Below are 24249 nucleotides of genomic sequence, written 5' to 3'. Positions count from 1 at the left end.
TTGCAAAATAGAAGTGAATGAATAATTTTTAGGGCTTTATACAGACACTTAGATTTTTGAAACATTCTAGAAAAATCCGGTTTGATTACTTACACTAGTCGTTCTCTGATAAACCAACCCAGAAGTGGTTACCGATAAGTAAAATTTACAATTCCCCAATGGACCTGCCTTCCACAGAAATACATCATAAACATGAACCTTTTTTTTTTGTAACACACCAGAACCCGCAAAGCTCTTGTTCTCATTAACTGAAGGCACTGTGTGTGATAAATCCTTAAACCCCTTATTCTGAAAAGGTTCCTGACTTAACGTGCACGTGATAAGATCTCCCATCTTGGCAAGAACTTCACCAGACTGTGCTCTTTGGTGCCAGTTGCCAAACGGGGGCTCCCTGAGGTGCCGGGGTCCACTTAAGCAGGCCAGGGGCTCGTGGGGCTGGAGGGAGGGGCCCACACACTGCCCAGGCCACCTTGGCTCTCACCGGACTCACCCACGACAGGCTGATGTGAGGGTCTGAAGCATGGGTCCTTGACAGCCCCACTGTGATCTGGCCACCCGTTCCTGCTGGGGTCTCCCTCTGACCTGCGAGCAGCCTGACTTTGGTTTTGAAGACAGGAGGATGCTGAGGAGGCGTGGGACCTGCCACGGGCCAGGCTGCCGGCCCCCTCAACCTGCACTCCAGTCCCTGGCTGCAGGGAGTGGATGGGGTAGTGACTGATGCTCGGTTTCAGAGTGCACTGCGGGAGAGTGGCTCTGTCTTCATGCTTCCTGTTTAGGGAGGAAACCTCACTGGTGGTAATTAGTGGCTCAGAGTCAAGTCTCTTTGCTACAGGAACTGAGGCGGGACAGACAGCAGAACCCAGGATACATAAAATGAATAAACGTCATCCACTGCAGGGCGGACTGCCTCACCACAGGGCTGTGTGTATGTGTGTGTGTGTGTGTGTGTGAGAGAGAGAGAGAGAGAGAAGGAGAAAGAGAAAGAGAAAGAGAGGGACGCCTTTACTTCTCGGATACAAAGCCGAACGTAATGGCTGCAGACAATGGCAATCTACCAGTTGCTGGGTGGGTGACGCATTGCAATCACTGTGGCTGTCACTGGCTTAGTGATAACTCGTTACGTTTTGTACCAGCAAAGGCTTCACAGTCGTCTTTACTTGCTAGTCTGTGCCCATGGTGCGGAGAAAGACAGACAGACAGGAGGACCCACAGAAAGACAACCCCGTTCGGAGGGCAAAGCATGGATGGGGTGGGCCTGCCCGTGCCGGTGACCCTGCTCTGCCAGCGACCCTGGAGGCCACGCCAACAGCACAGAGGGAGGCTAGAGGTTTGGAGGCTTTCGTATCATTGAAGTTAATTATGCCAAGTTCAGTCTCACGACAGGTGTATTTGATTGTTTTCAACTGGTTGGAAAACTGGCGATCTTGGGAAACTAGCTCTGAGTAAGCCTGGGCATCCGGGCCTTTGATGACCAGAATACATCACCCTGGGCTCCTGACAGGTTTACTCTTATTACCAGCAACAGATCAGGGCCTGCACGGTTCTCCGCTGTGGCTCCTAGGACCTGTCACTTCTACTCGAGCGCACCCGCCTGTGGGCAGGGGCATTCTGGCATCTTCTGTAGTCCAGCCTAGGCCAGCACGTGCAGACCGACTTTCTCCTACTCAGCTCACCCTGCCTCCTTCAGTCCCCGCTGCCCCCCACTTCTGCCAGGGCTGCTGCCTCCACCTGAAGTCCTGACAGCCTCATGGCCATCCAAATGCCCCTTCCCTAAAGACCCAGCCTGGGCCCTTGGTCCTGCCAGGTACCTCCCAGCCCCCCAGAGTCCTGAAACCCTCTCCCCCGCTCTGAATACAGAGGCAGCTGTTCAGGTGGGAGATCTAGTTAGACAGACCTAGGTGTGAATTCAGGTTTGGCCGTGTACCAGCAGTGTGACCTTGGGCAGGCTATTTTCCTCCTCTGTTCTGATGGTTAAGTGAGACAGCGAACATGAAAGCCCCAAACCCACATCTTAGCATTGCTCTTACTTACGCATGTCCTGCGTTCCACTGTGGGCCACCGGCCACAGGCAGCCCTGGCCTCTTCTCCCTCTGCCGCCTGGTAGCATTCTGCATCTTCACTCAGCTTCCCAGTTGACTACAAGCTCCCTGAGGGCTCTCCACTCCTGTGTACCTACCCAGCCCCCAGCCTCAGTGAGGCTGGTAGACGCCTGCGGGCTGGGGGCTCTCGGCAGTGCTCTAGAACAGTGAACACCAAATCGCCCAGGAGTTTCGGCAGCGGACTTCCGGGCAGCTCTGTGCGTGGAGCCGCTGCCTGATGCAGTAGTTGGGGTGGGCTCAGCACGCTCTGTTCCCATCAGAGCTACCGGGTGGTCTCCTAGCCCCTTGGAGAAGCTGCACAGTCAGGAAACCGCACTTCCTTCTGAAAGCAAACCCGCCAGGTATGAGCAGACAGGATGTCCTGGCACACCCCCATGGCTCCAGCTCTGATGTCCTGTCCCCTGGGGTTCTGCCTGAGCTCCCCCCAATCTTGGGATGCCCCCTCTCCCCTCGCTTGCCACACATAGCCACGCGGGATCAGAATGTTCAAGAAGAGTTGTAGCAAAAGTTACGGGAGGACAAAAGGCAGCCAAGCCAGAGCTTACAAAGCAGTCAGGCCTCCAGCCTCCAGGCTTCTAATCCAGCAACACCAGGAGGGCGGGGCTTCCCCGATGGAACGCCCTGAGCCCCCGTCACAACCCTTGGCCACCTGGCCCGGCACGTCTTGCTTTCTTCCCTTCCAGTTCCAGGCGCCACCTGACTTCCAGCCAGAGTGGAGCCATCTCCGCAGACCAGCCGCAAAGGGCGTGCGTTCCCTGACCTGCAGCGGCGGCTCAGGCCGCGTCCAGTGCGTTACCGACCCAGGTACACGTCCGACTGGGCGCCCGGGCTCAGCACAGGCCCCTTGGATCCCAAAAGGCCCGTTTGGGTGACTCCACAGGCCCTGCGTTTGGCCGTCCTGTCTTTGCGCAGACTCCCCCTGGGGGGCCCGTCTCACAGGGCCACCTGAAGCCCCCTAACATCCTCAGCTGTGAGCCCTGAGTCATTCAGCTTCAGAGAGACCTTCACCCCGACTGCAGGGCATGCTGTCACCCTCCCAAGCCCGCCAGTCAAATCACAGGCCTACCCTTCCCACAGCCTGACGGCCACCATAGGCATCGGACGATCCAGTAACGGGAACGGTCCTCCCGTCACAGACCCGGCACACCGGCTCTGGGAAACCTGCTGTCTACACGTGAACCAAGAAAGCTTAGGCCCACTCCCCGTGGAAAGCTTAGGAAGCCCATTCACCAGTCCCTAAATTCCTCTCCATTTGCCTGTGACTGATTTGATAGTCTTGGGGCTGCATTTTTCACTGTTTAATCTCCTAATCCGAGAGCTCCAAAAGGCTTAAAACTGTGCTGTGCTCCGACCCCACCTGGCTCTCGTTAAGCAGAAGAGGGAACAAGGAGTAAGTTACTGCCTGATTGTAGGACAATCAGGGCTCACCCGTCGCACGTTCTGCCCGGTGACTGTGGTGACCGATGAGGACAGACTGATTGGAAAGAGTAATTCTCTAGTGACAGTTTTCCGCACCTGAGGAGGAGGGAAACATTTTGCTCTGGGTTGGAGTGCCAATGCAGGGGTTTAGGATCCTGCATAAATTAGCAGCCACCGATCCCACCCTGACAGCAGGCACAGCGGTCAATACCTCCAGCTAGGCGGGAGCCGTCTCCGCTTTGGAATCCTGACTGGCATTAGCTGTGGGACCTGGGCCTCAGCTGCCCCACTTGTATTCAGACATAAGTGGAGGGCGTGGGTTTTCGTGGGATGATAAATGGCAACGGACACTCATCCTGCCAGAAGTGGGACTCGGCCAGGTCCTGAGTGCCTGGCACCAAGTCAGTGCTCAGTAAATGCTGAAAGAATAAACGATGAGGCAGAATTTGGACAAGCATAGAGTTAGCGGTTAGGAGCACAAATCTGGGCTCAAAAGAATGGAGTCTCGTGTTCTTGGGAAAGTTACATGGCTGGGAGAACAGCACCGTCTACCTCGTAAGAGAGTCGGAAGGTTTCAGTGTGCTCACACACATAACATGCTTGGCGTGTGGGAAGCGGGACGTTCAGTGATGGTGACAATTGCCACTTCAGGTGTGAAGGAAGAGGTGCTCACGGCACGCCAAGGATGTGAAGGGCTGACATGCAGAGGTCTGGGAACAGCGGGGCAGGTTGGACAGGCAGGTGGGTCCAGCTGCAGCGAGCAGGCAGAAGGAAGTCAGACTTGAAAATCACCTAGAGCGCCCTGTCCCCTCAACCCTTGCCTCCCCACCTCCAAGTTCTGTAATCTCCACAGCTCCCAAATTGAGGCCTGGGCCCGAGGTCAGGTCTGCAACAGAGAAGGGGAGCATGGAGGCCACGCTCTAGTGAGCCGAGGGATTCAGAGCAGAAGAGCAATGAGCCTGGAAGGTCCCCAGCCGACTTCAACACAAACTCTGGGGGAAGGGGGAGGGATCTGATATTTACTGCACTCCTAAAACCCAGCACTTCACACAGTGCACATACACCACCCCCGGCAGGCATTATTGTTCCTGTTTTACAGGAAGATTATGTCCCAAGCCCTTAGCAAGTTTTCGTAGACGAAGCAGGTTCAGAGAACTGAGGACTTGGCCAAGGCCACATGGTAAAGAGCTGTGATTCAGACTTGGGGGTCCACCTGACTGCAAAGCCAGGTGCCCTCCCCTGCAGGCAGCCTCTCCACTGCTCAGGTGTGCGGTTGGGCTTTAGTCCTTAAATTTCCCTTTTCAACTACCTGAAGCCCTGCCCAATACTCTGAGATGTCCGGCGAGGGAAGGGCCCTGAGTTAAGGACAGGAAACTTGAAGGGGAGAGGAATTTACCTGTTCGGCATCTCTAGGCTGGAGAGGGCACACCTATGGTCCCCGTGTGACCAGGCCTGGTCCTGGGGAGCTCGGCGGGCTTGGGGCTGGCTGTCCAACCCTCTAGTGAACAAATGGCCCGGCCTGAGCTCCCTGCGAGCTCTGAGGCCAGGGTCACCCCATGCCAACTCCAGGCCTTCCTCCCCCAGGCCTGGCTGAGGCTACCTGTCTACCATTCAAGGCCTCCTTCGGGGAAACCTTTCTACCCCAGTGATAGCCCCTGCCCCACTACGTCCATTCATCCATCAGACATTGATTAAACACCTGCTCCAAGGCGACCCCTCTGCTGGCCGTTGTGGATAAAGTGGGAATAGAGATGAGTTAGATACAGTGCCAGCCCTCCAGGCACTCCTGACTGGATGTAGGAGGGGTTCACTCTGCAGAATTGGATTCAGCCAGCTGCGGGTAGGACCTAGGCACCTGTTGTTTTTTTTTTAAAGAAACCATGCAGGTGACTGAAGGGGCACACCCAGGTGAGACTCTTTGGTCATGTGGCTATTCTGACCCCCACTACTGCATCCTTCAGGCTGCCACAATCCTCTGAGAACATGGCCTGTCTCTTCTCCCACTAGCAGGCTCCTCTGGGCTCTCAAGTCAGATAAATCCTACTTTTGCAACTTGCTACCCGGGTATCCTTGCAAAATACCCATGCTCTCTGAGGCTCAGTTTCCCCGTCTTAAACGAGATAATAGGTGCCTTCCTATGCTGAGGATTAACTGGGATATTGTGTGCAAAGCAAGATGTCTGGCACAGATGAGCGCACAATAAATGTCTGCTATTAATTATATCATCACTGCACTCTGATGGACAGAAATATTTCCCTGTGGGTATTTCCAGAATCCCTACTTCTGGAGCTGGAGAGGTGGCCCTGGAAACCCGCAAGGCCTCTCCGCGGAGTCCTCTGCCGGGGCTCCAACGAGACCTGTCTGCATTTTCCCCGTGGACCCAGCCTCCTGGCCCTCAAAGGAAATATCAGCTTGTCGTACCCTCCCCTTCACCTATACAGAGTGAACAAAGTTCCAACCACACCTCTCTGGGCAGCCTGCCCCCGATTTCGGGGAAACGGGCAAGGGAAATGGGGTAAGTCTGCCAGGCTCCGCGGGCAGAGCACACTGGTGCGTCCAGCCGCCTCCCGATCAAGGTCCGGAGCCCCCGCCCCTGCCGCCTGCCTAGCCCGCCCACCGCTCCCCCCCTCCTCGGAGACCGCGGGCCCGGAGCTGCGGGGAACCGGGGGCCGGAGGACTTGGCGGGTCCGCGGGCTGGGGCGCGAGAGGCAGCAGCCCGGGGGCTTAGCGTGGCCCCTTCAGTCTGGCCCCCGGCGCAGGCCGCGTCCGGCCTGCCCGGCCAGAGTGGTGCCTGAGGTTTGCGTCCCTGGGGAAGGAAGGCGCCCACGGAGTGGGGGACCCAGGACCCAGGTTCGCTGCCGCCGGGCACACGTGGCTCGGTCCCAGCGGCCCAGGTCTCCAGCACGCGCGCGGCGGCGCGCGACGAGGGCGCTCCGGGGCGGGCTCCGGGGCGGGGGGCGAGCGGGCGACGGGTCACTCACCTCTCAGGCCCGCCGCTCGGAGCAGCGGCGGCGGCAGAAGGTCCGCGGCGGAGGCGCTGGCGCTGCCCGGAGGCTCCTCCTCTCCCCCCGCCCCGCCTGCCCGCGGGGCCGGACCTGCGGGGGAGGTGGCCGCCCGCCAGGCCGCTGCTGCTTATCCGGCTCGGCCGCCTCCCCCGGGGCCACAATCGGAGAGCCGCAGGGTCCTCGGGCGGCAGGCATCAACGATCCTCCGCCCCTCAGCCCCTGGCCTGAGCTTGGGACACGTGTTGATCGGCGTCCCCTTCCCCGATTTAAAGGGTGCAGAACTCCCGGACCAACTCTTAACCGGGACAAGGGGGGCGTGTGGAGGCCAGGGTAACTTCTGGAACCCACTCGCTCCCTTCACCTGAGGGACATCTCAAATCCACGTCCATTGTATAACCGAGGTTGAGTGGCAGGCCAAGTTCACACAGGTGGCAAGAGGCCAGGGCACCAGAGTCAACCTGGCTTCCTCCCTTCCTTCCTTCCTGCAAGGGGAGCAGGCAGTACAGTCCCCTCCTGGACGAGGCTGCATCCCGGCCTTTGGTTCCTTGTTTCTCCTCTGTCCCTTGTCTACCCTTAGGACAGAACTCTGACCCTCCTGAAGTCCTCAGTTTCAGGTCCTGGGAGCTGGTGGAGGGCCCTTAGGAGCTTGTCTCTATGTCTAGACTTCCTGGGCTTCAAACCACCCCTCTGCCCCTGAGAAAGATGACCTCCGGCCCTGGGCACTGTCCTCCCCTCCCCCATGCTAGTGGCATCCCGCACAGCAGTGAGTCAGGTGCAAGTTAAGGATATCTTTTGGGTACCTTTCTAGAGGTGTGTGCCTTCACCTGAAGCCCTTTCTCACCTACAACCTCACATCATGTGCTGCTGACAGTTCTACCTCCCCCTTTTACAGGTGAGGACATGGGGACCCCGATGGTTGTAGGGCACCAATGTCACTCATCTTCTGGGAGGCTGACGGGGGGTTACCTGAGTCCTGTGACTCTTTCTGGATTATTCCTGTAGTACATATTCCGCCAGCCCTTGATAAAGAGCTTCAAATTACTCCAGGATAACAACCTGTTCTGGAGAGATAAGTCCTAGGGAGGGGTTATCTGATCCCCGAGACCAGAGAGGCAGGGGGCTGGGCCTCGGGAATGGCCTCACAGCTAGACCACAATGGGGGAGGGGCAGACCTGGCGGGGTGGTGGCGTGAGGGGCCTCTCCTCCATCCTCCGACCCTGTGGAGACCCACCCATGAGCATCCAATGCTTCCTCACTTCCACAGGTTTCCTCCTGCCTAAAATACCTTCCTTCCCCAGCTCGCTGTTCTGCCGGGCCCCAAGGCCCAGGTCCGCTCCCACCTCCTTCGGTGACCCTCCTGCCCCACCCTGCCCCGGGACCTCTCTGAGCTCCTGTGGCAGTTCTCATAGGTCTTCATGCATTCCACACTCAGGGAACCCCACCATACCAGTGTTCCAGGTGCTGGGGACACAGATGCCCCATGCCTGGTTCTGGCCCTTGGATGGCAAGTTGCCTCTGCAGTGGGTTGTAGACTTTGGGGAGACAAGAATGAGCGCCTAGCCCTCTTTGGTGCCCTTAGCATGGTGCCCCGCACATAGTAGGTACTCTTTAAGTATCTGCTCTGGCTTATGGGGGAGTCTCTGAGCACCCTTCCTGCAACTCCAAAGGGAGGCACAAGGAGATAAAGCTTGGGAAATGAAGACACTGAGAGGTCTTCCAGCATTCTCAAAGGATCTGTCCAGAATCCTTCCAAAGAGACCTGGTGGGCCTCTGAGGGGCTCCCAATGAGTTGGAGAGCGAGCTGAAGGCTGGAGTGGCAGAGAAGCACCAAGGAATGTCCTAGTAGAGCATGAACTTCTGCAAGAGAACAATCAGGGCCTTGAAAGCCACAGCGAGGGAGGGAGGTGAACACCTGCTGAGGCCAAGCACTGTTGGGCCCAAGCACGCCGTTGGGCTTTGGTGCTTTGCCTGTCTGTCTCCCTATCTCGCCTGGCATAGGGCCTGGTAAGGGTGAGAGCTCAATACATGTTTCCTGGGGCCAAACTCCTGGGAGGCAGACGAGCCCTCTGCTGAGCAGGGAGGGAGAGTGGCACCGACAGTGGTTGAGCACTTCCTCTGTGCCAGACTCGTGTCCTTGGCCAGGCCAAGGGCAGAGCAGTTGGTGCCATCTTTCTGAGACATTTGTCAGATCATGTTACTCCTCGGCTCAAAACCTGCCCTGGCTCCCTGGTCTCTCGGAGTCAAAGCAAAGTCCTGGTAATGGCGACCAGGCCCAGTGGGACCTTGTGTCCGGTTCCCCTCTCTCTGATCTCTCAGCCCTGCGGCGCTGGCCTTTTCCCTCCCTCCTCTGGAGCCTTGCAGAATAACATCACCTCCACGAGACCCACGCCCCAATCATCCCCATCCGTCATCTGTGTACCCTGCCCTGTTTCGTTTCTTTTCACTCAGCCTTTTTTCCTTCGAACACACTATAAGACACACCTTCTCTGTTTGCTGTGTATTAACTGTCTGCCCCCACAGAAACGCGAGCTCCCCCAGGGAAGGGAGTTTTATCTGCTTCCTTCACGTCTGTGTTCCCAGTGCGTGGATCAGAACCTGGCACAGTGCTCTGTAAATAGCTGTTGAATGAATGCACTGCCATTCTCAACCTTCTGCATCTCCCAGCATCTCTGGGAAGCTGCCCCAGGGCTCCTGCCCACCTCTGGTCTCCCCCCTTGCTTGCCCCAGAGCTAGCCCACTGCAGGCACACAGGAGGCGCTCAGTACACGCACTGGTGGATATCTGGACCGGGAGCCCCTGGGTGTCAGTCTCCTGAGATTGCCCTTTTTCCTGAAGACAAGGCTACTCCTTTGGCTAAGAAAATGAGAGTATTCAGGAAGAGAATCTAGATTCGTCTCCTACTTGGGCCAGAGAGAAGGACGGAAGCTCCGCTTCTTGGATTGATCCCGCACTTATAAGCTGAGACAGAGCACATCCATTTCACAAAATAAATACTCTAAATGACTACTAAATCAAGATGGTCACGAGTGCTGGATGTATTCTGACAGCCCGGCTGGGAGCCAGGCGACCTGAACCTAGCCCTGCCCAGGCCGGTCTGTGGGCCCAGGGAAGGTGCCCTGGCCTCCACTGCCCAGCCCAGGCCAGGTAAGACTCCTCCGACCAAGCGTCTGGGCACAGGGAGCTGCTTCTTCCTGTGAAGGACGGAGAGGGGCTGCGGCTTGGAGTAGGGATTCTGAGGGAAAACGGAGGGGTTGTCTCTTCTTCCTCGAAGACCCAGTGGATGAAGCCATGTCTAAGGCGCCCAGAGGTGAGGCAGGGCAGCGGGCGACGGGCACGGTCTGTAAAGGGCAGGCACCGGATGGGGAGGCAGGCTGCAAAAGTGTGCTCAGGGCCTGGCGTTTAAGCCTAGACCCTTGCACGTGGCAGTTTACTTCGAGCCAATACTGTAAGGCGTTATAAGGCATGGCTAACAGAGCACCGGGCACCGCCCCTGCCCCTGCACCCCAGGGCTTGGTACTCTGCTTTCGCATAAGGCTCGCCCTCCTTCTAGTTCTCTATTGAAACATGAGCTCTCTCCAGAAGAAAAGCCCTCTGAGCTCAGTGGGATGAGAAACTGCGCATCCACAAGAGATTTATCTGTGGCAGCACTGGAGTGTGGACAAGGTTTGAAAGGCAGATGCTTTCAGGGGGAGGGGTGGGCAGATAAAGGACTAGGGGAGGGGTGGGCTGCAGCAACCATTCTGCTAAGGAAGCTCTGGCACATGGTAGGTTCTTAATCTCTGTGTGAGACCAGGCATCTTGGCTTGTGACTGGACATCCCTGGCCAGCGGGAACTGTGGTAGCCCTGCGTTGCCTTCAGTTGGAGGGAGGTTGCACAGGTGCACAACTAGAGAAGTCTGGGCTTTAGCCCCTTGCTCCAAGGGTGGTGCACGTGGTGGCCTGGGAGGTTTTTACAATGGCAGAGTCTCAGACCCACCCCAGATCTGAATCAGAAATGCATTTTCACAAGACCCGCCAGAGACGGTATGCACATTAAAGTTTGAGAAATCAGGGTGTACAGCACAGATGAGAAAACGGACAACTCCCTGAACACCTGGGCCAGGGCAGATCATCAGAACCCTGTACTGGGCTGCCTTCACCCTCACTGGCTGGTTCTTTAATATCATCCCCTTTGCTTTCTCAAAGGTCCTTGTGAACCAAATAACCTGATTTCATGTGCTTCTGAATTCTTATAAATATGAAGTAAGTGACCTGTCCTGCACAATACTCAACGCCTATTATACAAAGCTCTGAGAAAAAAGTATAAGACTAGTATGCTTATTCCTTTCCAATTGCTGATCTTATTTCCCTTTTTTTTTTAAACATCTTTATTGGGGTATAATTGCTTTACAGTGGTGCTTAGTTCCCTTTTCACCATGGTGACTAGGATACTCAGACTCATATTCATGACTATATTATCCTTACTAAATGTATTTAAGTTCTGCTTTATTTTCCCCCAGCCCATGATTTTCTGTGTCTAGTTTACTATTAACTGTATTGTGAAGCTCTTCGTTATAAGGGGTTCTAAGTTGCTTTTGGAAAAAGCCAATTGTTTAAGCAAAATAAATAGGTAACATCTGTGTGCTACAGTGGCAAATTCTTTTTCCCCTGGGTGGCCATTACCCTTTCATGGCAAGAACAGGGTCATTCCTATCCTCCGCTGGATTTTTGAGAAGAGGACGGAGGGCTTGGGAGAAGGATGAGTCCATGGACTTCTGCCCAAAGTTACTGAGAAAAGAAAGCCCAAAAAGGTAGGCGACACTGGGGAGGTGGCGGTGGGGCATCGTGACACTCACCCTGTGCTCCTGCCTGCTCTCTCCCTGCCAGTCAGTTCCCAGCTCACCTGATTGGGGGTGCAAGGTGCTGTCCTCCATGTCAGGCGACTTTTCCCAGCCCGGGGCAGGGGCCCTGCTCACCAGGGGCCCCAGTTGCAGGCTTTCCATGTGCTGCCTCTTCTGCTGCTAGGTCCCCTATTGGGTGACCAGCGCTCACTCGGCATGGCGTGGGGAGAGTCAGCTGAGGCGGCTCAAGGGCAGGAGGGTCAGAGCCCGGCCCAGCCCAGATGGGCGTCACTGACCTCAGGGTTATCTGCAAACACACTGTGGTCAGCAGCCCAGATAGGCCCTCCCTCCAGCCATGGGGATGTTTTCAACCGCCTTAACTCTCCGCTTCCTGGATCTTGGCTCCCAAGGGGAGGAGGGAAGTGGCATTTTTGAAGACCCACCTTGAGTCAAAGACTGTGCTACGTTTAAATCACCTGCTTTAAGCCCCATCCAGACGTTGTGAGGTGAATGGAATCAGCCTCATTTTCAGATGAGGAAAGCATCCTGCAGTGAGGAAATGGTAGAGCTGGGACTCGAACCAGGTCTGCCTGACCACCGGGCAGGCTACCTCTGCCTCACGAGGTGGACGGCTCCTGTGGGCAGTGGCCAGCACACCTCGTGCCAAGGACCGGGGCCAGCTCAGTGTGGGGGGAGAGCAGGGGCGGTCCATGCAGCGTGACCAAAGGGGAGACGGACCTGGGTCACTCCCAAACGCTTGCAGCCCTGTCCCACCTAGGTGAGAGCCTATGAGCCACACCTCCCCGGCCTCTCAGAGGCGACGGCTCCACCAACCTGTCTACCTGAGATCTGCACAGCCTGGAAGCAGGTCTGTGGAATGTGAGGTAGGATTTCAAGAGTCTGGTTCTTTCCAGTGTACTGCCTGACTTCATTGAGCCATGCACAAGCGAGCCATCATCTCAGAGTCATGTGTAGATGTTTGCTGGTCCCTGGCAGCATGTGAGAAGCCAGGTCCCTGCAGGACAAATAAGGGAGATAGTGGGCCAAATCTGGTACATGTGCCAAGGGCCACGGCCACAGTCAGCCAGGTACTGGGGCCTCCAGGGAGGAGAGGGACCAGGCCTTGGTCTTTGGAGGAATCTGCAGGGTAGAGCAGCATACTGACCTGGGTCCCAACGTGGTCTCTCCACTGAACCTTGGTTTCCTCAGCTGCAGGATGAGCGTATATACCTCCTCAGGTGGTTGTGAGAAAGAGGTGATAAACTGCCAGGAAAGTGCCTGGCGCTTAGCAGTTGCTCAATAAATGTAGTCAGCCATTAAGGAAGAGTGAGAAGGGCAGACGGCTGGAAGAGCCATTTCCGTAATAGCTGCACCTATTGTCAGGCCCCTCTCTTCCCCCTTCGAAAAGTCTTCCTTCTGTGTGCTGATCTAAACTCTCCCTGCCTCTGAGAAGCCCTCAGGGAACTGCCTCTCCTCTGACCCCATGTCGAGGACCCCCAGGGGGGCAATGAATACCAGCTACGTCTGCCCCGTCCGGCGGTCAGCGGGCACGTGGGCCCCCTAGTCAGCCTCCGGGCCGACTGTAGAATCTTCTTCCTGGGTCTTCTGCCCCTGTCAGCTCGAGGTGTCTGAAAACATAGTGTCTGAAAGTTCCCCCACTGCCTTGAGAGTCCTGTGAACAGGCCCTGCCCTGTGCATGATCTGGGGGTCTCTGAAAAGTGCTGCAGCAGATGGGGCTGAGGACGAAGGGGACAGATGAAGAGAGGCCTGGTTTGCCTATGGGTGAAAATCGAGGCTTTATCCTGCTGGCCCCGGGGGGCCAGGAGGATTTGAAGAGGCATGAGTGTGTGTGATAATAATAGCTAACAGTTTTTGAGGCATCCTGTATACCAGGCACTGTTCTAAGCATGTTAACTGTATTAACTCATTTAATCCTCGTATGGTCAGGCCATTCAAGATGGCTGTTCTCTTGTTCTCTGTATGTCCCCTCCTCAACCAGGCCTGCTCCACTTACATGACTAACTAATCGTTTTAATTATGGGGCTTAATTAGTCCCTGGTAACTGATAAGCCCACCTGACTTCAATTCCCCTATAAATGGTAGCCTCCTTCTCCCCTGAGTAGCAAAGACTGCTGTCATGTCCCTTCTACCATCTGCCACATGTGGTGGGGTGTCACTCCAGGACCCTTTGTGTAAGATCCCCCTGTCCAATAAACTATCTTATTTAATTAATTTGTTTTTTTGGCTGCATCGGGTCTTAGTTGCAGCACGTGGGGTCTTCGTTGAGGCGTGCGGTTTCTTTCATTGCGGCATAGGCTCTTCCCTGTGGCGCGTAAGCTTCTCTCTAGCTGTGGCGTGTGGGTTTCCTCTCTCTAGTTGTCGCACGTGGGCTCCAGGGCGCATGGGCTCTGTAGTTGAGGCGCTCGAGCTCAGTAGTTACGGCACATGGTCTTAGTTGCCCCGTGGCATGTGGGATCTTAGTTCCCCGACCAGGGATCGAACCCACGTCCCCTTCATTGGAAGGCGGATTCTTTACCACTGGACCACCACGGAAGTCCCTGTCTAATAAACGATTGATATCTCTGTTGCTGTCTCTGGGCTCTTTCTTTGGTCTCGAGGCTGGGCAGCTGCAAGGCTTGCAGGCCTGCAGGGTGCAGCCCAACAGTCTTCATGGTACATTTTCCCCATTTTCAAATGAGGAAACAGGTATGGGGAGATTAAGTCACCTGCTGAATGGGAAACAGATAGTGGTAGAGCTGGGATTGAAACGCCGTGGATGTGTTTTGGTGCCCACCCCCTACCTCTACCTTCCTGTTGTCCGGAAGCTGTTCATTTCCAAAGCTCCTCTCTCTCTGGCAGCCGTGGGGCTGGATCATAAAAGGCACATGAGAGGCTCGGAGGGGCTGTGTTTTGAAGTCTACTTAGAGGACACAGTAAGTCTAGTAAATCTTGTGTGTTGGGAGGCCTAAGGGCTGCACATTTAATCAGAGTTCAGAGCAACTGCCCAAGTAGGCCTCTGCCTGGGGGTATAAAGGGGGTTCAGAAGGGTCATTTAGCCGAGGTCAAATCTCTTGCCTTCAGGGGTCCAGGAAGGGAAGTGACTGCAGGACCCGTGGTCCACCTCCTGACTTTGATACCTGGTGAGAACACAAGGCTTTTGAAGTGACAAGGATCTAGGTTTGATTCCTGAGCCTCAGTTTTCTCATCTGTAAAATGGAGACGATGACAGCAGGGGAGTAAACCAAGCGCAGATGGTACAGTTAGGCTTGAACACAGGTTAATTCCCCACCTCCCCTCACCTATACTCCTGGGTTCCTTATTCTCCTCTGCCTCAATCAATCCCCTGGATTCCAGTGCCTGGGGGGATGGAAGGCGGATGCTAGGACGCAGGCTACACTCTGTCCCTTGGCCCTGGCCCAGTCCTGGCTGGAAGGCCTGAACTGTGTGGCTGCAAGGCCCAGTCTTCCCTCAGCTCTCCCCTCACAATCTTTCCTGAAGTTCCAGGAACCCTCATTCTCCAAGGGTGGGAAGCAGGGAGGGACCCGTCTTTCCCCTTTCTGCTCCAGGCTCAGCTGGCTACTCTGCCTCTGGAACTGCTCTCTGAAGCCTGGAGCCTCCTGGGCATGGTCTCCAGCTCTGCTGGAGTTGTTGAACCCAAGTTCATGGGCCCGACACAGTGAGGCCAAGCAAATCAAAACGCCGGAGTTTGGAGCAGAGAGAGGTTCATTGCAGGGCCGAGCAAAGAGACCGGGGACTCGTGCTCAGAAGACCTGAACTCCCTGATTGTTTTCAGGGAATAGTTTTTATAGGCAACACTGGGGTGAGGGCTGCAGGGTGCGTGACTTTCTTCTGATTGATTGGCGGTGAGGTAGCAGGGTGGTGTTCCAGAATCTTGCGCTGAGCATGGAGTCACCATCCTCCACATGGAAGGGGTGAGGGCTTAGTTCCTGTAGGACACTCAAAGATGTGTATCAGGTCGTTATCCCTTGAGGAGGAACTAGGACTCTGCTTTATCACTGCACTGTTGTTTCTCGACTGCTTTTCCTCTGATTCTGCATTCCCTTACTTCTCTAATGAGTAACTGTTTGAATCTGCCCTTTGGAACTCACAGAAGGTCTAGAAGGCTGAAGCCTTTTTCTACAAATAAGAAATGGAGGACATGGAAAGGCTTTTGTACGCGGGAGGGCCCTGCAGGGTCCTGCTCAGTTTTTCAATCCTCCCTTTTCTTTCTTTTTTTTTTTTTTTTTTTTGCGGTACGCGGGCCTCCCCGCCACCGTTGCAGAATGCAGGCTCAGTGGCCATGGCTCACGGGCCCAGCCGCTCCGCGGCATGTGGGATCTTCCCGGACCAGGGCACGAACCCGTGTCCCCTGCATTGGCAGGCAGCCTCTCAACCACTGCGCCACCAGGGGAGCCCCCCCCTCCCTTTTCTTTGATACTCCTCCATCTTGAGGAGAACATGTGCAAGACGAGAAAGGGAACAAAGTCTTGGATGGAGAGGTTAATCATGAACTTGGTAGAGGAACTGGGCTTAGAGGGACTCAGTTTCAATGGGACCAGGCACGCCAGCTCCTCTGGTTCCGGTTCCAGCTCTGCTGCAGCCACTGTGACCTTGACTGAGACTCTTCCCCTCCTTGGGCCTCTGTTTGTCCAGATATAAAATGAGGGTGGGTTTCAAACGCTCTGAGGAGCCTGAGGTCCCTGCAGATGCCTCTGCGGGGTGAAAGACTAGTCCAAGGGTGCGACTCCAGGCTGCGCCCACCCTCTTCTAGAACAGGGCTACCGTTACCTGTCTCTGTGTGAAATCAAGTTGAATGCCCTTGGATTAGACATCCGGAAAGTCCCCTCCACATTTAAGATTCTAAGCTGGTTAAATTAGGGCTACTGAGGAGTGGGGAATGATTGGAGTTGCCAAGTCCTGCCTCTCCCAGGTACTGGGAACTTCTGGTGGTCACAGCTAAAGGCAGTGGGTAGTAGGCTCTGATGGGGGTTCGGGGCAGCAGGTAGGTGAGGGCGAGGAGGGGAAGCGCAGGCCCGTGGGAGACATTTTCTGCTGGAGGTGGGGCAGAGACTCTGGGTACCCTCTTGACATGAAGCCCAGGCGGCCACACCTCTGCTGGTGCCCTTTCCTGGAAAGCAGAGATGCAGGAATGAAATAATTGGCTACAAGGCACAGGATATGGTGCTTACGCAAATTTATGCAAATAACACGCGTATGAAGCTGGCCTTAGGCTGCGTTCCCTGGGATGGCAGCTGGGATGGGGTGCCTCCATCTTACTTCTGACTTTGCCTCAGGCCCCTGAGGACCTCACAGGGAGAGGCCCATAGCCTTCCCTTTGCACAATCCCACTCCTCAGTGGGCTTAAGCCAAAGACAAGCAACTATGGAGTGCCAACCATGAGTAGGTCTCACTGTGTAGGAAGGCACCAGGGCCACCGAGGGGGCACCGGAGAGGAAGATTGCAGACAGTCTGATTTGGGACAATGTCTTCATTCCATAGAAAAGGACAGTGAGGCTTGGAGAGGTGGGGTGAATTTCCCCATCACCCAGCTAGAAGTGATAGGACTGGAGTTCAGTCCAAGGCTGTCTGATTCTGACTCCATGCCCCTTCACCATGACCGCAGTCTACAGTGCTGTGCTACCTGACAGCTAAATACTATTCCATGTGTGCATACATGTGGGAATGGGGTCGCGTAGAGCCTCCAGATCCCTGCACTGGGACCCAGGCCCGCCTAACGTGGTAGCCCTGGGCCACGTCCCCATTCCCAGACTCGGAGCCTGGAGCTTAGTAGGTGCTCAGTTAATGTTTTCAGGAATGCCTGAAAACTTATCTTTAGTGTAGGTACTTAAAGTCTAGTTCAGCTACTCAAGGTATTTGTTGCCCTTAAGTCAGCCTGGTCCAGGCCCGGCCATACCAGGAGGATAGCTGGGGGTGGGGTTTTCTTGCTGCAGAGAATGGATTTCTATTAGCTGGTCAGGTCATGGGCAAAGCAGCTGTGGGAAAGTAGGGGCCTTTAGAATTGGGCAAAGGAGGTCCGTCCCGGGGCTGGAGAGTGTTGACCTGAATGCTCAGAGAAGGAGGGGCAAGGGTTCCAGCCAGTGGGCGTTGAGTGGCAACTTCCCTCGTCCCCTCTCCAGCCCCTCCGCATTCCAACTTCAGTGCTAGGGGATCACACGGGCATGGGCAAGAATAGAGTGGAGTTGTAAGGTCAGTCAATTGTAAGGTTATGAACTGAGTGTGAGTTGTAAGATCTGCGTGAGCTAGGAGTGCCGGACTTGGGTTAACTCCAAAATTTGAGGGATGTTTTCCTCAGAGTCATGGTTGGGCCTAGTTGTGCTGCGGGCAATCAGAGATCCCATTCCTTCTCCAAAGCCAGTGGGGTCATCAGTGGTCCCCAGTGAGACAGCTGTGCCCACACAAGTGCACACATGGCCATCTCATATGGTCATTTGCAACATGGTGGTCAGACCAGAGGCTGGAGGAAGGGCCTCATGGAGGAGCCCTTGGAGGCAGCTTTCTGGGAAATACTCAGAAATAATGGGGGGCGACAGCAGGTATACTTTGAGAGGGGATAACTTTCTGGGTAGATGATGGTAGAGACTTGTGGTACAAAGACTTCAGCCTAAAATGCAAGGGTATTTTCTTTTTGGGAATCGCAGGCTGATGGGCTCAGAAACCCTGTGGACTGGTCAGGCACAGCATGGATAGACACCCACGGAGGCCAGTGCCATGATGGCAGAAGGTGTGGCCAGAGCCGGCAGGGGCTGGGGAGTCCAGGCAGAACTGGTGGCAGCTCTGGGGTCCCTGGGCCCAGCGTCCAGCCCCCTTTTACTGCCAAGCTCTGAGCACTGGAATCTCCTCCCAAGCGGCATTTACTTCAGAATCTGACTGGTTCCCCAAGTGAAATAAGACACAGCTTTTCACTTTCGCAGGCTTTTCATGCAGGGACCAGGTAAGTTACTGGTAAAATAAGCTTCCAAACCACAAAGCAGGGGCTCAGGTCCTTGGCGCAGGGCAAACGGCAGCGGCTGGCAGTGTGGGGAGCCCGGCTTGGGGGCAGCGCTGGGCTTCTTGCCCAAGCAGGGCAGAAGTGAGGTGCCTGAGCACTTAGGTAGGGTTGGAGGCCCAGTCCGTTTCCCAGACCATTAGCAAGGCGAGCAACTGTTGAAAAATTAACCACAGGCCTAGGTAATGCACTTTGCAGAGGAACATCCCCTTAGGGGCTCCAAGGCACGACGTGGGCCCGAGAGGCGGGCCAGTGATGGGCAGGGCTTTTGGAAAAGAAGAGACAGTGGAAAGACATGGATTCTGCCGCATAGAGCCTTTCCCAGGAGTGTGGTTGAGGCAGTGACCCTGAGGACTGGGGCATCTCTTTCATGGTCCCCACTTAAGACTCAGGTCTGGGAAGCCATCCTCGACCCTCCTCCAAGGCTCTACTCTCTCACCTCGAGGGCGTTCCCCTGCGGCACACACTCTTAAGCAGGCCCACATTCCCCACTCAGCCCCCAACGGTGCTTTCTTAAGGCGGAAGTCCAGTCGGTTGGAAACACTCCTGGGCAGAGATCCTACCTGAGCTGGGGCAGGAGAAAGCCTGGGTGGAAGGCCAGGAGGCCCTGGTGTTCCCTCTGCCTGGCGCTGGGTCCCCTCACCTGCCAGCCAGCTCTCCGGTGCGTGCGCTGGCTGCTCCACTTTCATTATCTCTAACGTCTTCAGCACCCTTCTAGGCCGGCCCTCAGCATCTGCCCATTTCTCAAGCAAGAACACTGATCCTCCAGCAGTGAGAGCTGAAGAAGCCACGTGGCAGATGGTGCTACAAACAGGCAAGCTCAGGGCTGCACTGAGCGCGAATTTGGCCTCAACCCTCTCCTTGCCGAGGGAGACAGCACCTGAGACCCGGGGTTTCTTCCAGGCTCAGGCTCTCCCCTTTCAGTTGACAGATTTTGTATTGGAAAGCTTTTGATGGGTGGTTGGTTTGTCAAATGGGTACAAGGCGATGCCTTTCACGCTCTTTCACAGGGTGGTAGAATCCTGTACCCAGGATATATATACACCCAGTACATATATACTCAAATATAGTTTATAGATCCATACCTGAAACAAAAGGGTTAGCACACAGGGCTTCCCTGGTGGTGCAGTGGTTGGGAGTCCGCCTGCCAGGGCGGGGGACACGGGTTCGATCCCTGGTCCGGGAGGATCCCACAGGCCTCGGAGCGCCTGGGCCCCGTGCGCCGCGGCTGCTGAGCCTGCGCTCTGTCTGTGGCAACTGCGGAAGCCCGCACGCCTGGATGCCTGTGCTCCGCAAACGGGGGAGGCCACTGCAGGGAGAAGACCGCGTGCCCCGGCGAGGAGTGCCCACCGCTCGCTGCAACTGGAGAGGGCCCACGCGCAGCAGCGAAGACCCAACGCAGCCAAAATGAATAAAAATATAATTTAATGAATTAATTAAAAAAAGTGTTAGGAGACAAAAGTTAACCTCACCACGTGGGATAAGACTTGATATTTAAACTTTTATTCTCTTCCGCTTCATTAAAGAAAAAGCTTGTCGTGCTCTGTGACCACCTAGAGGGGTGGGCCAGAGAGGGTGGGAGGGAGACACAAGAGGGAGGGGATATGGGGATATATGTGTATGTATAGGTGATTCACTTTGTTACACAGCAGAAACTAACACACCATTGTAAAGCAATTATACTGCAATATAAGATGTTAAAAAAATGTTTTTAAAAATAAAAACTTGTTGACCCAACCCTCTAATAAAGAGGTAGACTGAAATTTGCAAACACCGGCAGGCAGCCACGTGCACCTGGTCAGGAAGTGGTGCTGCCAGCACGCTGTGGTCGCTGTGGTGGCGGGTTGTGGCATTTCAGGATCCGTATGCTGGGGCCTGCGTAAGTGAGAAATGGGTGGAAGACTGTCCTAGCCACGTGACTCTCGAGCCTGTAGCCCAGGGGGTGCCTGGGGTCTGAGGCATCTACTCTGCATCTCGCAGGGACCCAGCTTCCCTAACCTGCCTGGGTGGCTTTGACTTAGTCATTCTCTCTGTTCTCAGTTTCTTATCAGGGCACTGAGACAGCTGTAGTTGATAACACCCATGGGCTGCTCCAGCTTGGATGTTCTGGGATTGCTCCAACTTGAACTTGACTTTCTAGGCTGTAAAGTTCTGCCTAGTTAGAGGCTGGAGGCACTGAGGGAAGAGCCACCAGGGGCCGAGAGGGGCTGGCAGCACTGCAGGGGCAGTTGGGCAAAGGTGAAGGATGGAGAAGTGGGTAGGCCTTGCGGGGGCTGGCAGCCAGGTCTGAGGCCTCCTGTTGCTGTTCTGGGCACTCAGGAAGCATCGCAGGTGGGGAGTCAGGCTGCCTGATATGCCCCTCTTTTCTGGGCCTCCTCCAGCCCTTCGGATGTCAGCATCCAGGAACGTAGTCACGATTACACACCCAGACACCACAGCCAAGCTTCAGACCCGCTCACCCTGTTCTCAGAGCTCTTCACCACTTAGTGGGCAATTCCATCTCTTTTGTATTGGAACAGGTGGATGTTTCTTTAATATGGAGGAGAAGTATATTATTTTTAAAGACAGACTACAATCTGAGTGCCCTGGGCTAGAAGGAAGGCAGAATTCCTCTCGGGGGGGAAAGAGAGAGAGGTCTGCTCCTTTGGGATGCCACCTTTACCATGAAAGGCAAACTCCTCTCTAAGCCTTCACTTCACACCTGGGAGAAGAGGGACCAGACTCGTGGGAGATACATTTTCTTGTATTTTAAATAACAGGAAGTTTGCCTTTCGGGCAACCTGGGAGACAGGGTTCGGAGCCAGAGCTCAAACTCAGGCAGAAGGCAGACCTAGAGAGAAAAGGGTCCCTGAAACAGGATGGAATCTAGGAGGCTTCTTTCTGGAGACTGTGCTGTGGGACATTCTGCTCAGCGTTTTCCATGGCCTGTGTTCTGAGACTTCGGTGAGCGCCTGTCTCGAACACCTGCGTGTAGTTCGCAGGCTCTGGGGACTGAGGAAAGGGGAGCAGGCTATGTCCATGCCAGGCGCCTGGGACGTGCCGGAGCTGTGGAAGCCCCGCTGATGGCTGGGAGCAGGCCGCTGTGCCGACTGGTCAGGACAACATGAGCCCCTGAACATTCAAGATACTCTGGTCCCGGCACGTTTGGGTTTCACGGCCGTCTCTCCCACCAGCCCCGCAGAGTGGTCATGCCTCGTGCAGCACCCACCAGACTCGCCTGCCACTGTCCTTTGCTGGGTGTTTGCTAACTCTACCTATTTTTCTTTAAGCTGGGAAATCAGTAAGGAAAAGCCAGGATCCCCTAAAGGAATCACTTACTGTCCTATTTTGCCTTTAGGGTCCCTTCTTCTTAAGAGACAAGTAATGAGAGGTCACATTCACACAACGCTTACAGGTGCGAGACTCTGTCATATATATGTCCTGACATACGTTATTTCATCAAGTCTCACGGGCAACCCATGACCTTGTTCCATGACTATCATCCTCATTTTATAGATGAGGAAACTGAGGCACTCCCCAGTGCCATAGACGTCACCACTCTCTCTAGTGAATAGCTCTCAAACTGGAGTATGTCTCTTGAATCATTTCTGATTAACTCAGTGGTTCTCATCTGGGCCAATTGTACTCCCTCCCCCCCCCCCCCCCGGGAACACTTGGCAATGTCTGGAGACATCTTTGGCTGTCTTTGGCTGTCATGGCATGTCATGGAAGCTACTGGCATCTAGTGGGTAGAGGCCAGAGAGGCTGCAGTGCATAGGACAGCCACTCCACAACAAAACACTGTCCAGCCCAAGAAGTCAAGAAATTGAAAAACCCTGGATTAACCAAAGGCCCTCTGAACCTGTCAGAAACCCTCTTGTTTGGTTGTTTCTGTCTTGGTGTTTCTCCTCCTTCCTCGTGTCCCATCCCCTCTCTCCTGCCCCAGATCCTACACCACATCCAGGAAGCCCTCATGGGCTGCAGCCCACAGCTCTCTTGCTCTCTGGCTCTGGCTCAGATCCCTGGGGCATGTCTCAGCTTGGAGTGCCACCCAGGGCAGAGCCTCAGGCCAGTGTGCACGTGGTGTATTTGAGGGGAGAGCTCAGGGAGCAGAGTGAAGGACTGAGGGAGTGAAATGGAGGAGGAAAAGCCAAGTCAAGGGTATGTTGTTTGACATGCTCTCCATCCTGCTGGAAGCTTCTGGGGAGTTTATGTTCTTCTGCAGACGCCCCAGCCTCATGGCCACTGAGAGCTGTTCCAAGGATCCTTAGCTGTCCTGCACTTCTGAGCTGGGGGCAGACTGGGCGCCGCTGTGGTCAGAGGGGAGGTTCAGGGAGTGTGAGATGGGACACTAGAGGTACAGCAAGGGACAGGCGCAGTGGGCCAGCACTGAGACCCCCATCACACCATCCACAGACATTGACACACATACCTGGTGAGTGTTGGCATAAGCCCTGCCTTCAGGCGCATCATCGTCTGGCTGGGGACGAAAGACAGGATCCTTCCAAACAGCTGGTGAGGCCAGGACTTTACATAATCCAGTTTCACAACGAGTGAGCAACAGATGACAATGTCAGAACTGGAAGGAGCTTCAAAGATCCTTTGTTAGGGCTTCCCTGGTGGCGCAGTGGTTGAGAGTCCGCCTGCCGATGCAGGGGACACGGGGTCGTGCCCCGGTCCGGGAGGATCCCACATGCCGCGGAGCGGCTGGGCCCATGAACCATGGCCGCTGAGCCTGCGCGTCCGGAGCCCGTGCTCCGCAACGGGAGAGGCCACAACAGTGAGAGGCCCGCGTACTGCAAAAAAAAAAAAAAAAAAAAAAAAGACCCCTTGCTAATTCTAGCTCAATCTTCTCACTTACAGGGAAAATTGAGGTTCAATGTATTCATTTGTTCAACAACTATGCCCATTTTATTACAGTAAAATGAGAGCGAAGTTACGTGTCTTCAGAAGGCAGCCTATGCGTTGAGGGATTCACCATGAAGTCCTAGAGAGCTCTGCGGGGTGGGGGGTAGGGGGTGAGGGTGGGCAGGGCCAGCTCGGAGTGCCTCTACTGACTTACTACACCACCTGGAGGGTGAGTCCCCGTTATTCTGGACACATCAAGGAAGACCTGGCCTTTGGTGGAGCCTTGGCTCATCTCCCCCAATTGTTAATGGGTATTGATCTGCAAACAAAGTCTTAAGTGCAAGAGATGAGAGCTCTGTTTAAAGAGCGAGCATCAGTTCTTACAGAATTTGGAGTCCTACAGTTATATGGATTCTCCTTTCTGTGTCTGTACTTCTGGTTCTGTTTAACCTTGGGCGATTCATCTTTCCTCTCTCTGAGCCTAAATTTCCCCATGTTTTTAACCCAGTAGAGCTCTTCCAGAAAGGCATGCTTTGTTGAAAGCATGAACTAACCCATAAAACAATCAGTGGAAGCAGCCTCGGAGATAATCTTACCCCATCTCTTGTTTAAAGATAAGGAAACTAAGGAGACCTTCAAGATGGCAGAGGAGTAAGACGCGGAGATCACCTTCCTCCCCACAGATACATCAAAAATACATGTACATGTGGAACAACTCCTACAGAACACCTACTGAACGCTGGCAGAAGACCTCAGACCTCCCAAAAGGCAAGAAACTCCCCACGTACCTGGGTAGGGCAAAAGAAGAAAGGAAAAAAAAGAGACAAAGGAATAAGGATGGGTCCTGCACCTCTGGGAGGGAGCTGTGAAGGAGGAAAGGTTTCCACACACTAGGAAACCCCTTCGTGGGTGGAGACTGCGGGTGGCGGAGGGGGGGAGCTTCAGAGCCGCGGAGGAGAGCACAGCCACAGGGGTGCGGAGGGCAAAGCGGAGAGATTTCCGCACAGAGGGTCGGTGCCGACCGGCACTCACCAGCCCGAGAGGCTTGTTTGCTCACCTGCCGGGGCGGGTGG

The 24249-nt window shown here is 54.9% G+C and overlaps 1 protein-coding gene across 3 annotated transcripts in view; it reads right to left on the bottom strand.

The window, feature by feature from the left end:
- STEAP3 (STEAP3 metalloreductase) overlaps positions 1-6905 on the bottom strand; it is a 43395-nt gene extending 36490 nt beyond the window's left edge. The window contains exon 1 of one of the 3 annotated variants that reach the window (XM_019931896.3): positions 6500-6905. Coding sequence is in view for 2 of the 3 variants with exons in the window: in XM_073807793.1 (XP_073663894.1) it covers positions 2032-2107 (76 nt within the window). In the remaining variant the exon portion in view is untranslated. Of the gene's footprint in view, positions 1-2031; positions 2404-6499 lie in introns of those variants that run through there. The other 2 variants (XM_073807793.1, XM_073807792.1) reach the window with 2 other exon arrangements.
- Positions 6906-24249: the final 17344 nt, after the last annotated feature.

This window comes from Tursiops truncatus, chromosome 7 (assembly GCF_011762595.2).
Source record: "Tursiops truncatus isolate mTurTru1 chromosome 7, mTurTru1.mat.Y, whole genome shotgun sequence".
Taxonomy (NCBI): Eukaryota; Metazoa; Chordata; class Mammalia; order Artiodactyla; family Delphinidae; genus Tursiops; species Tursiops truncatus.
Note: the sequence above shows the minus strand (reverse complement) of the source record. Positions and strands in the feature narration are given on the sequence as shown.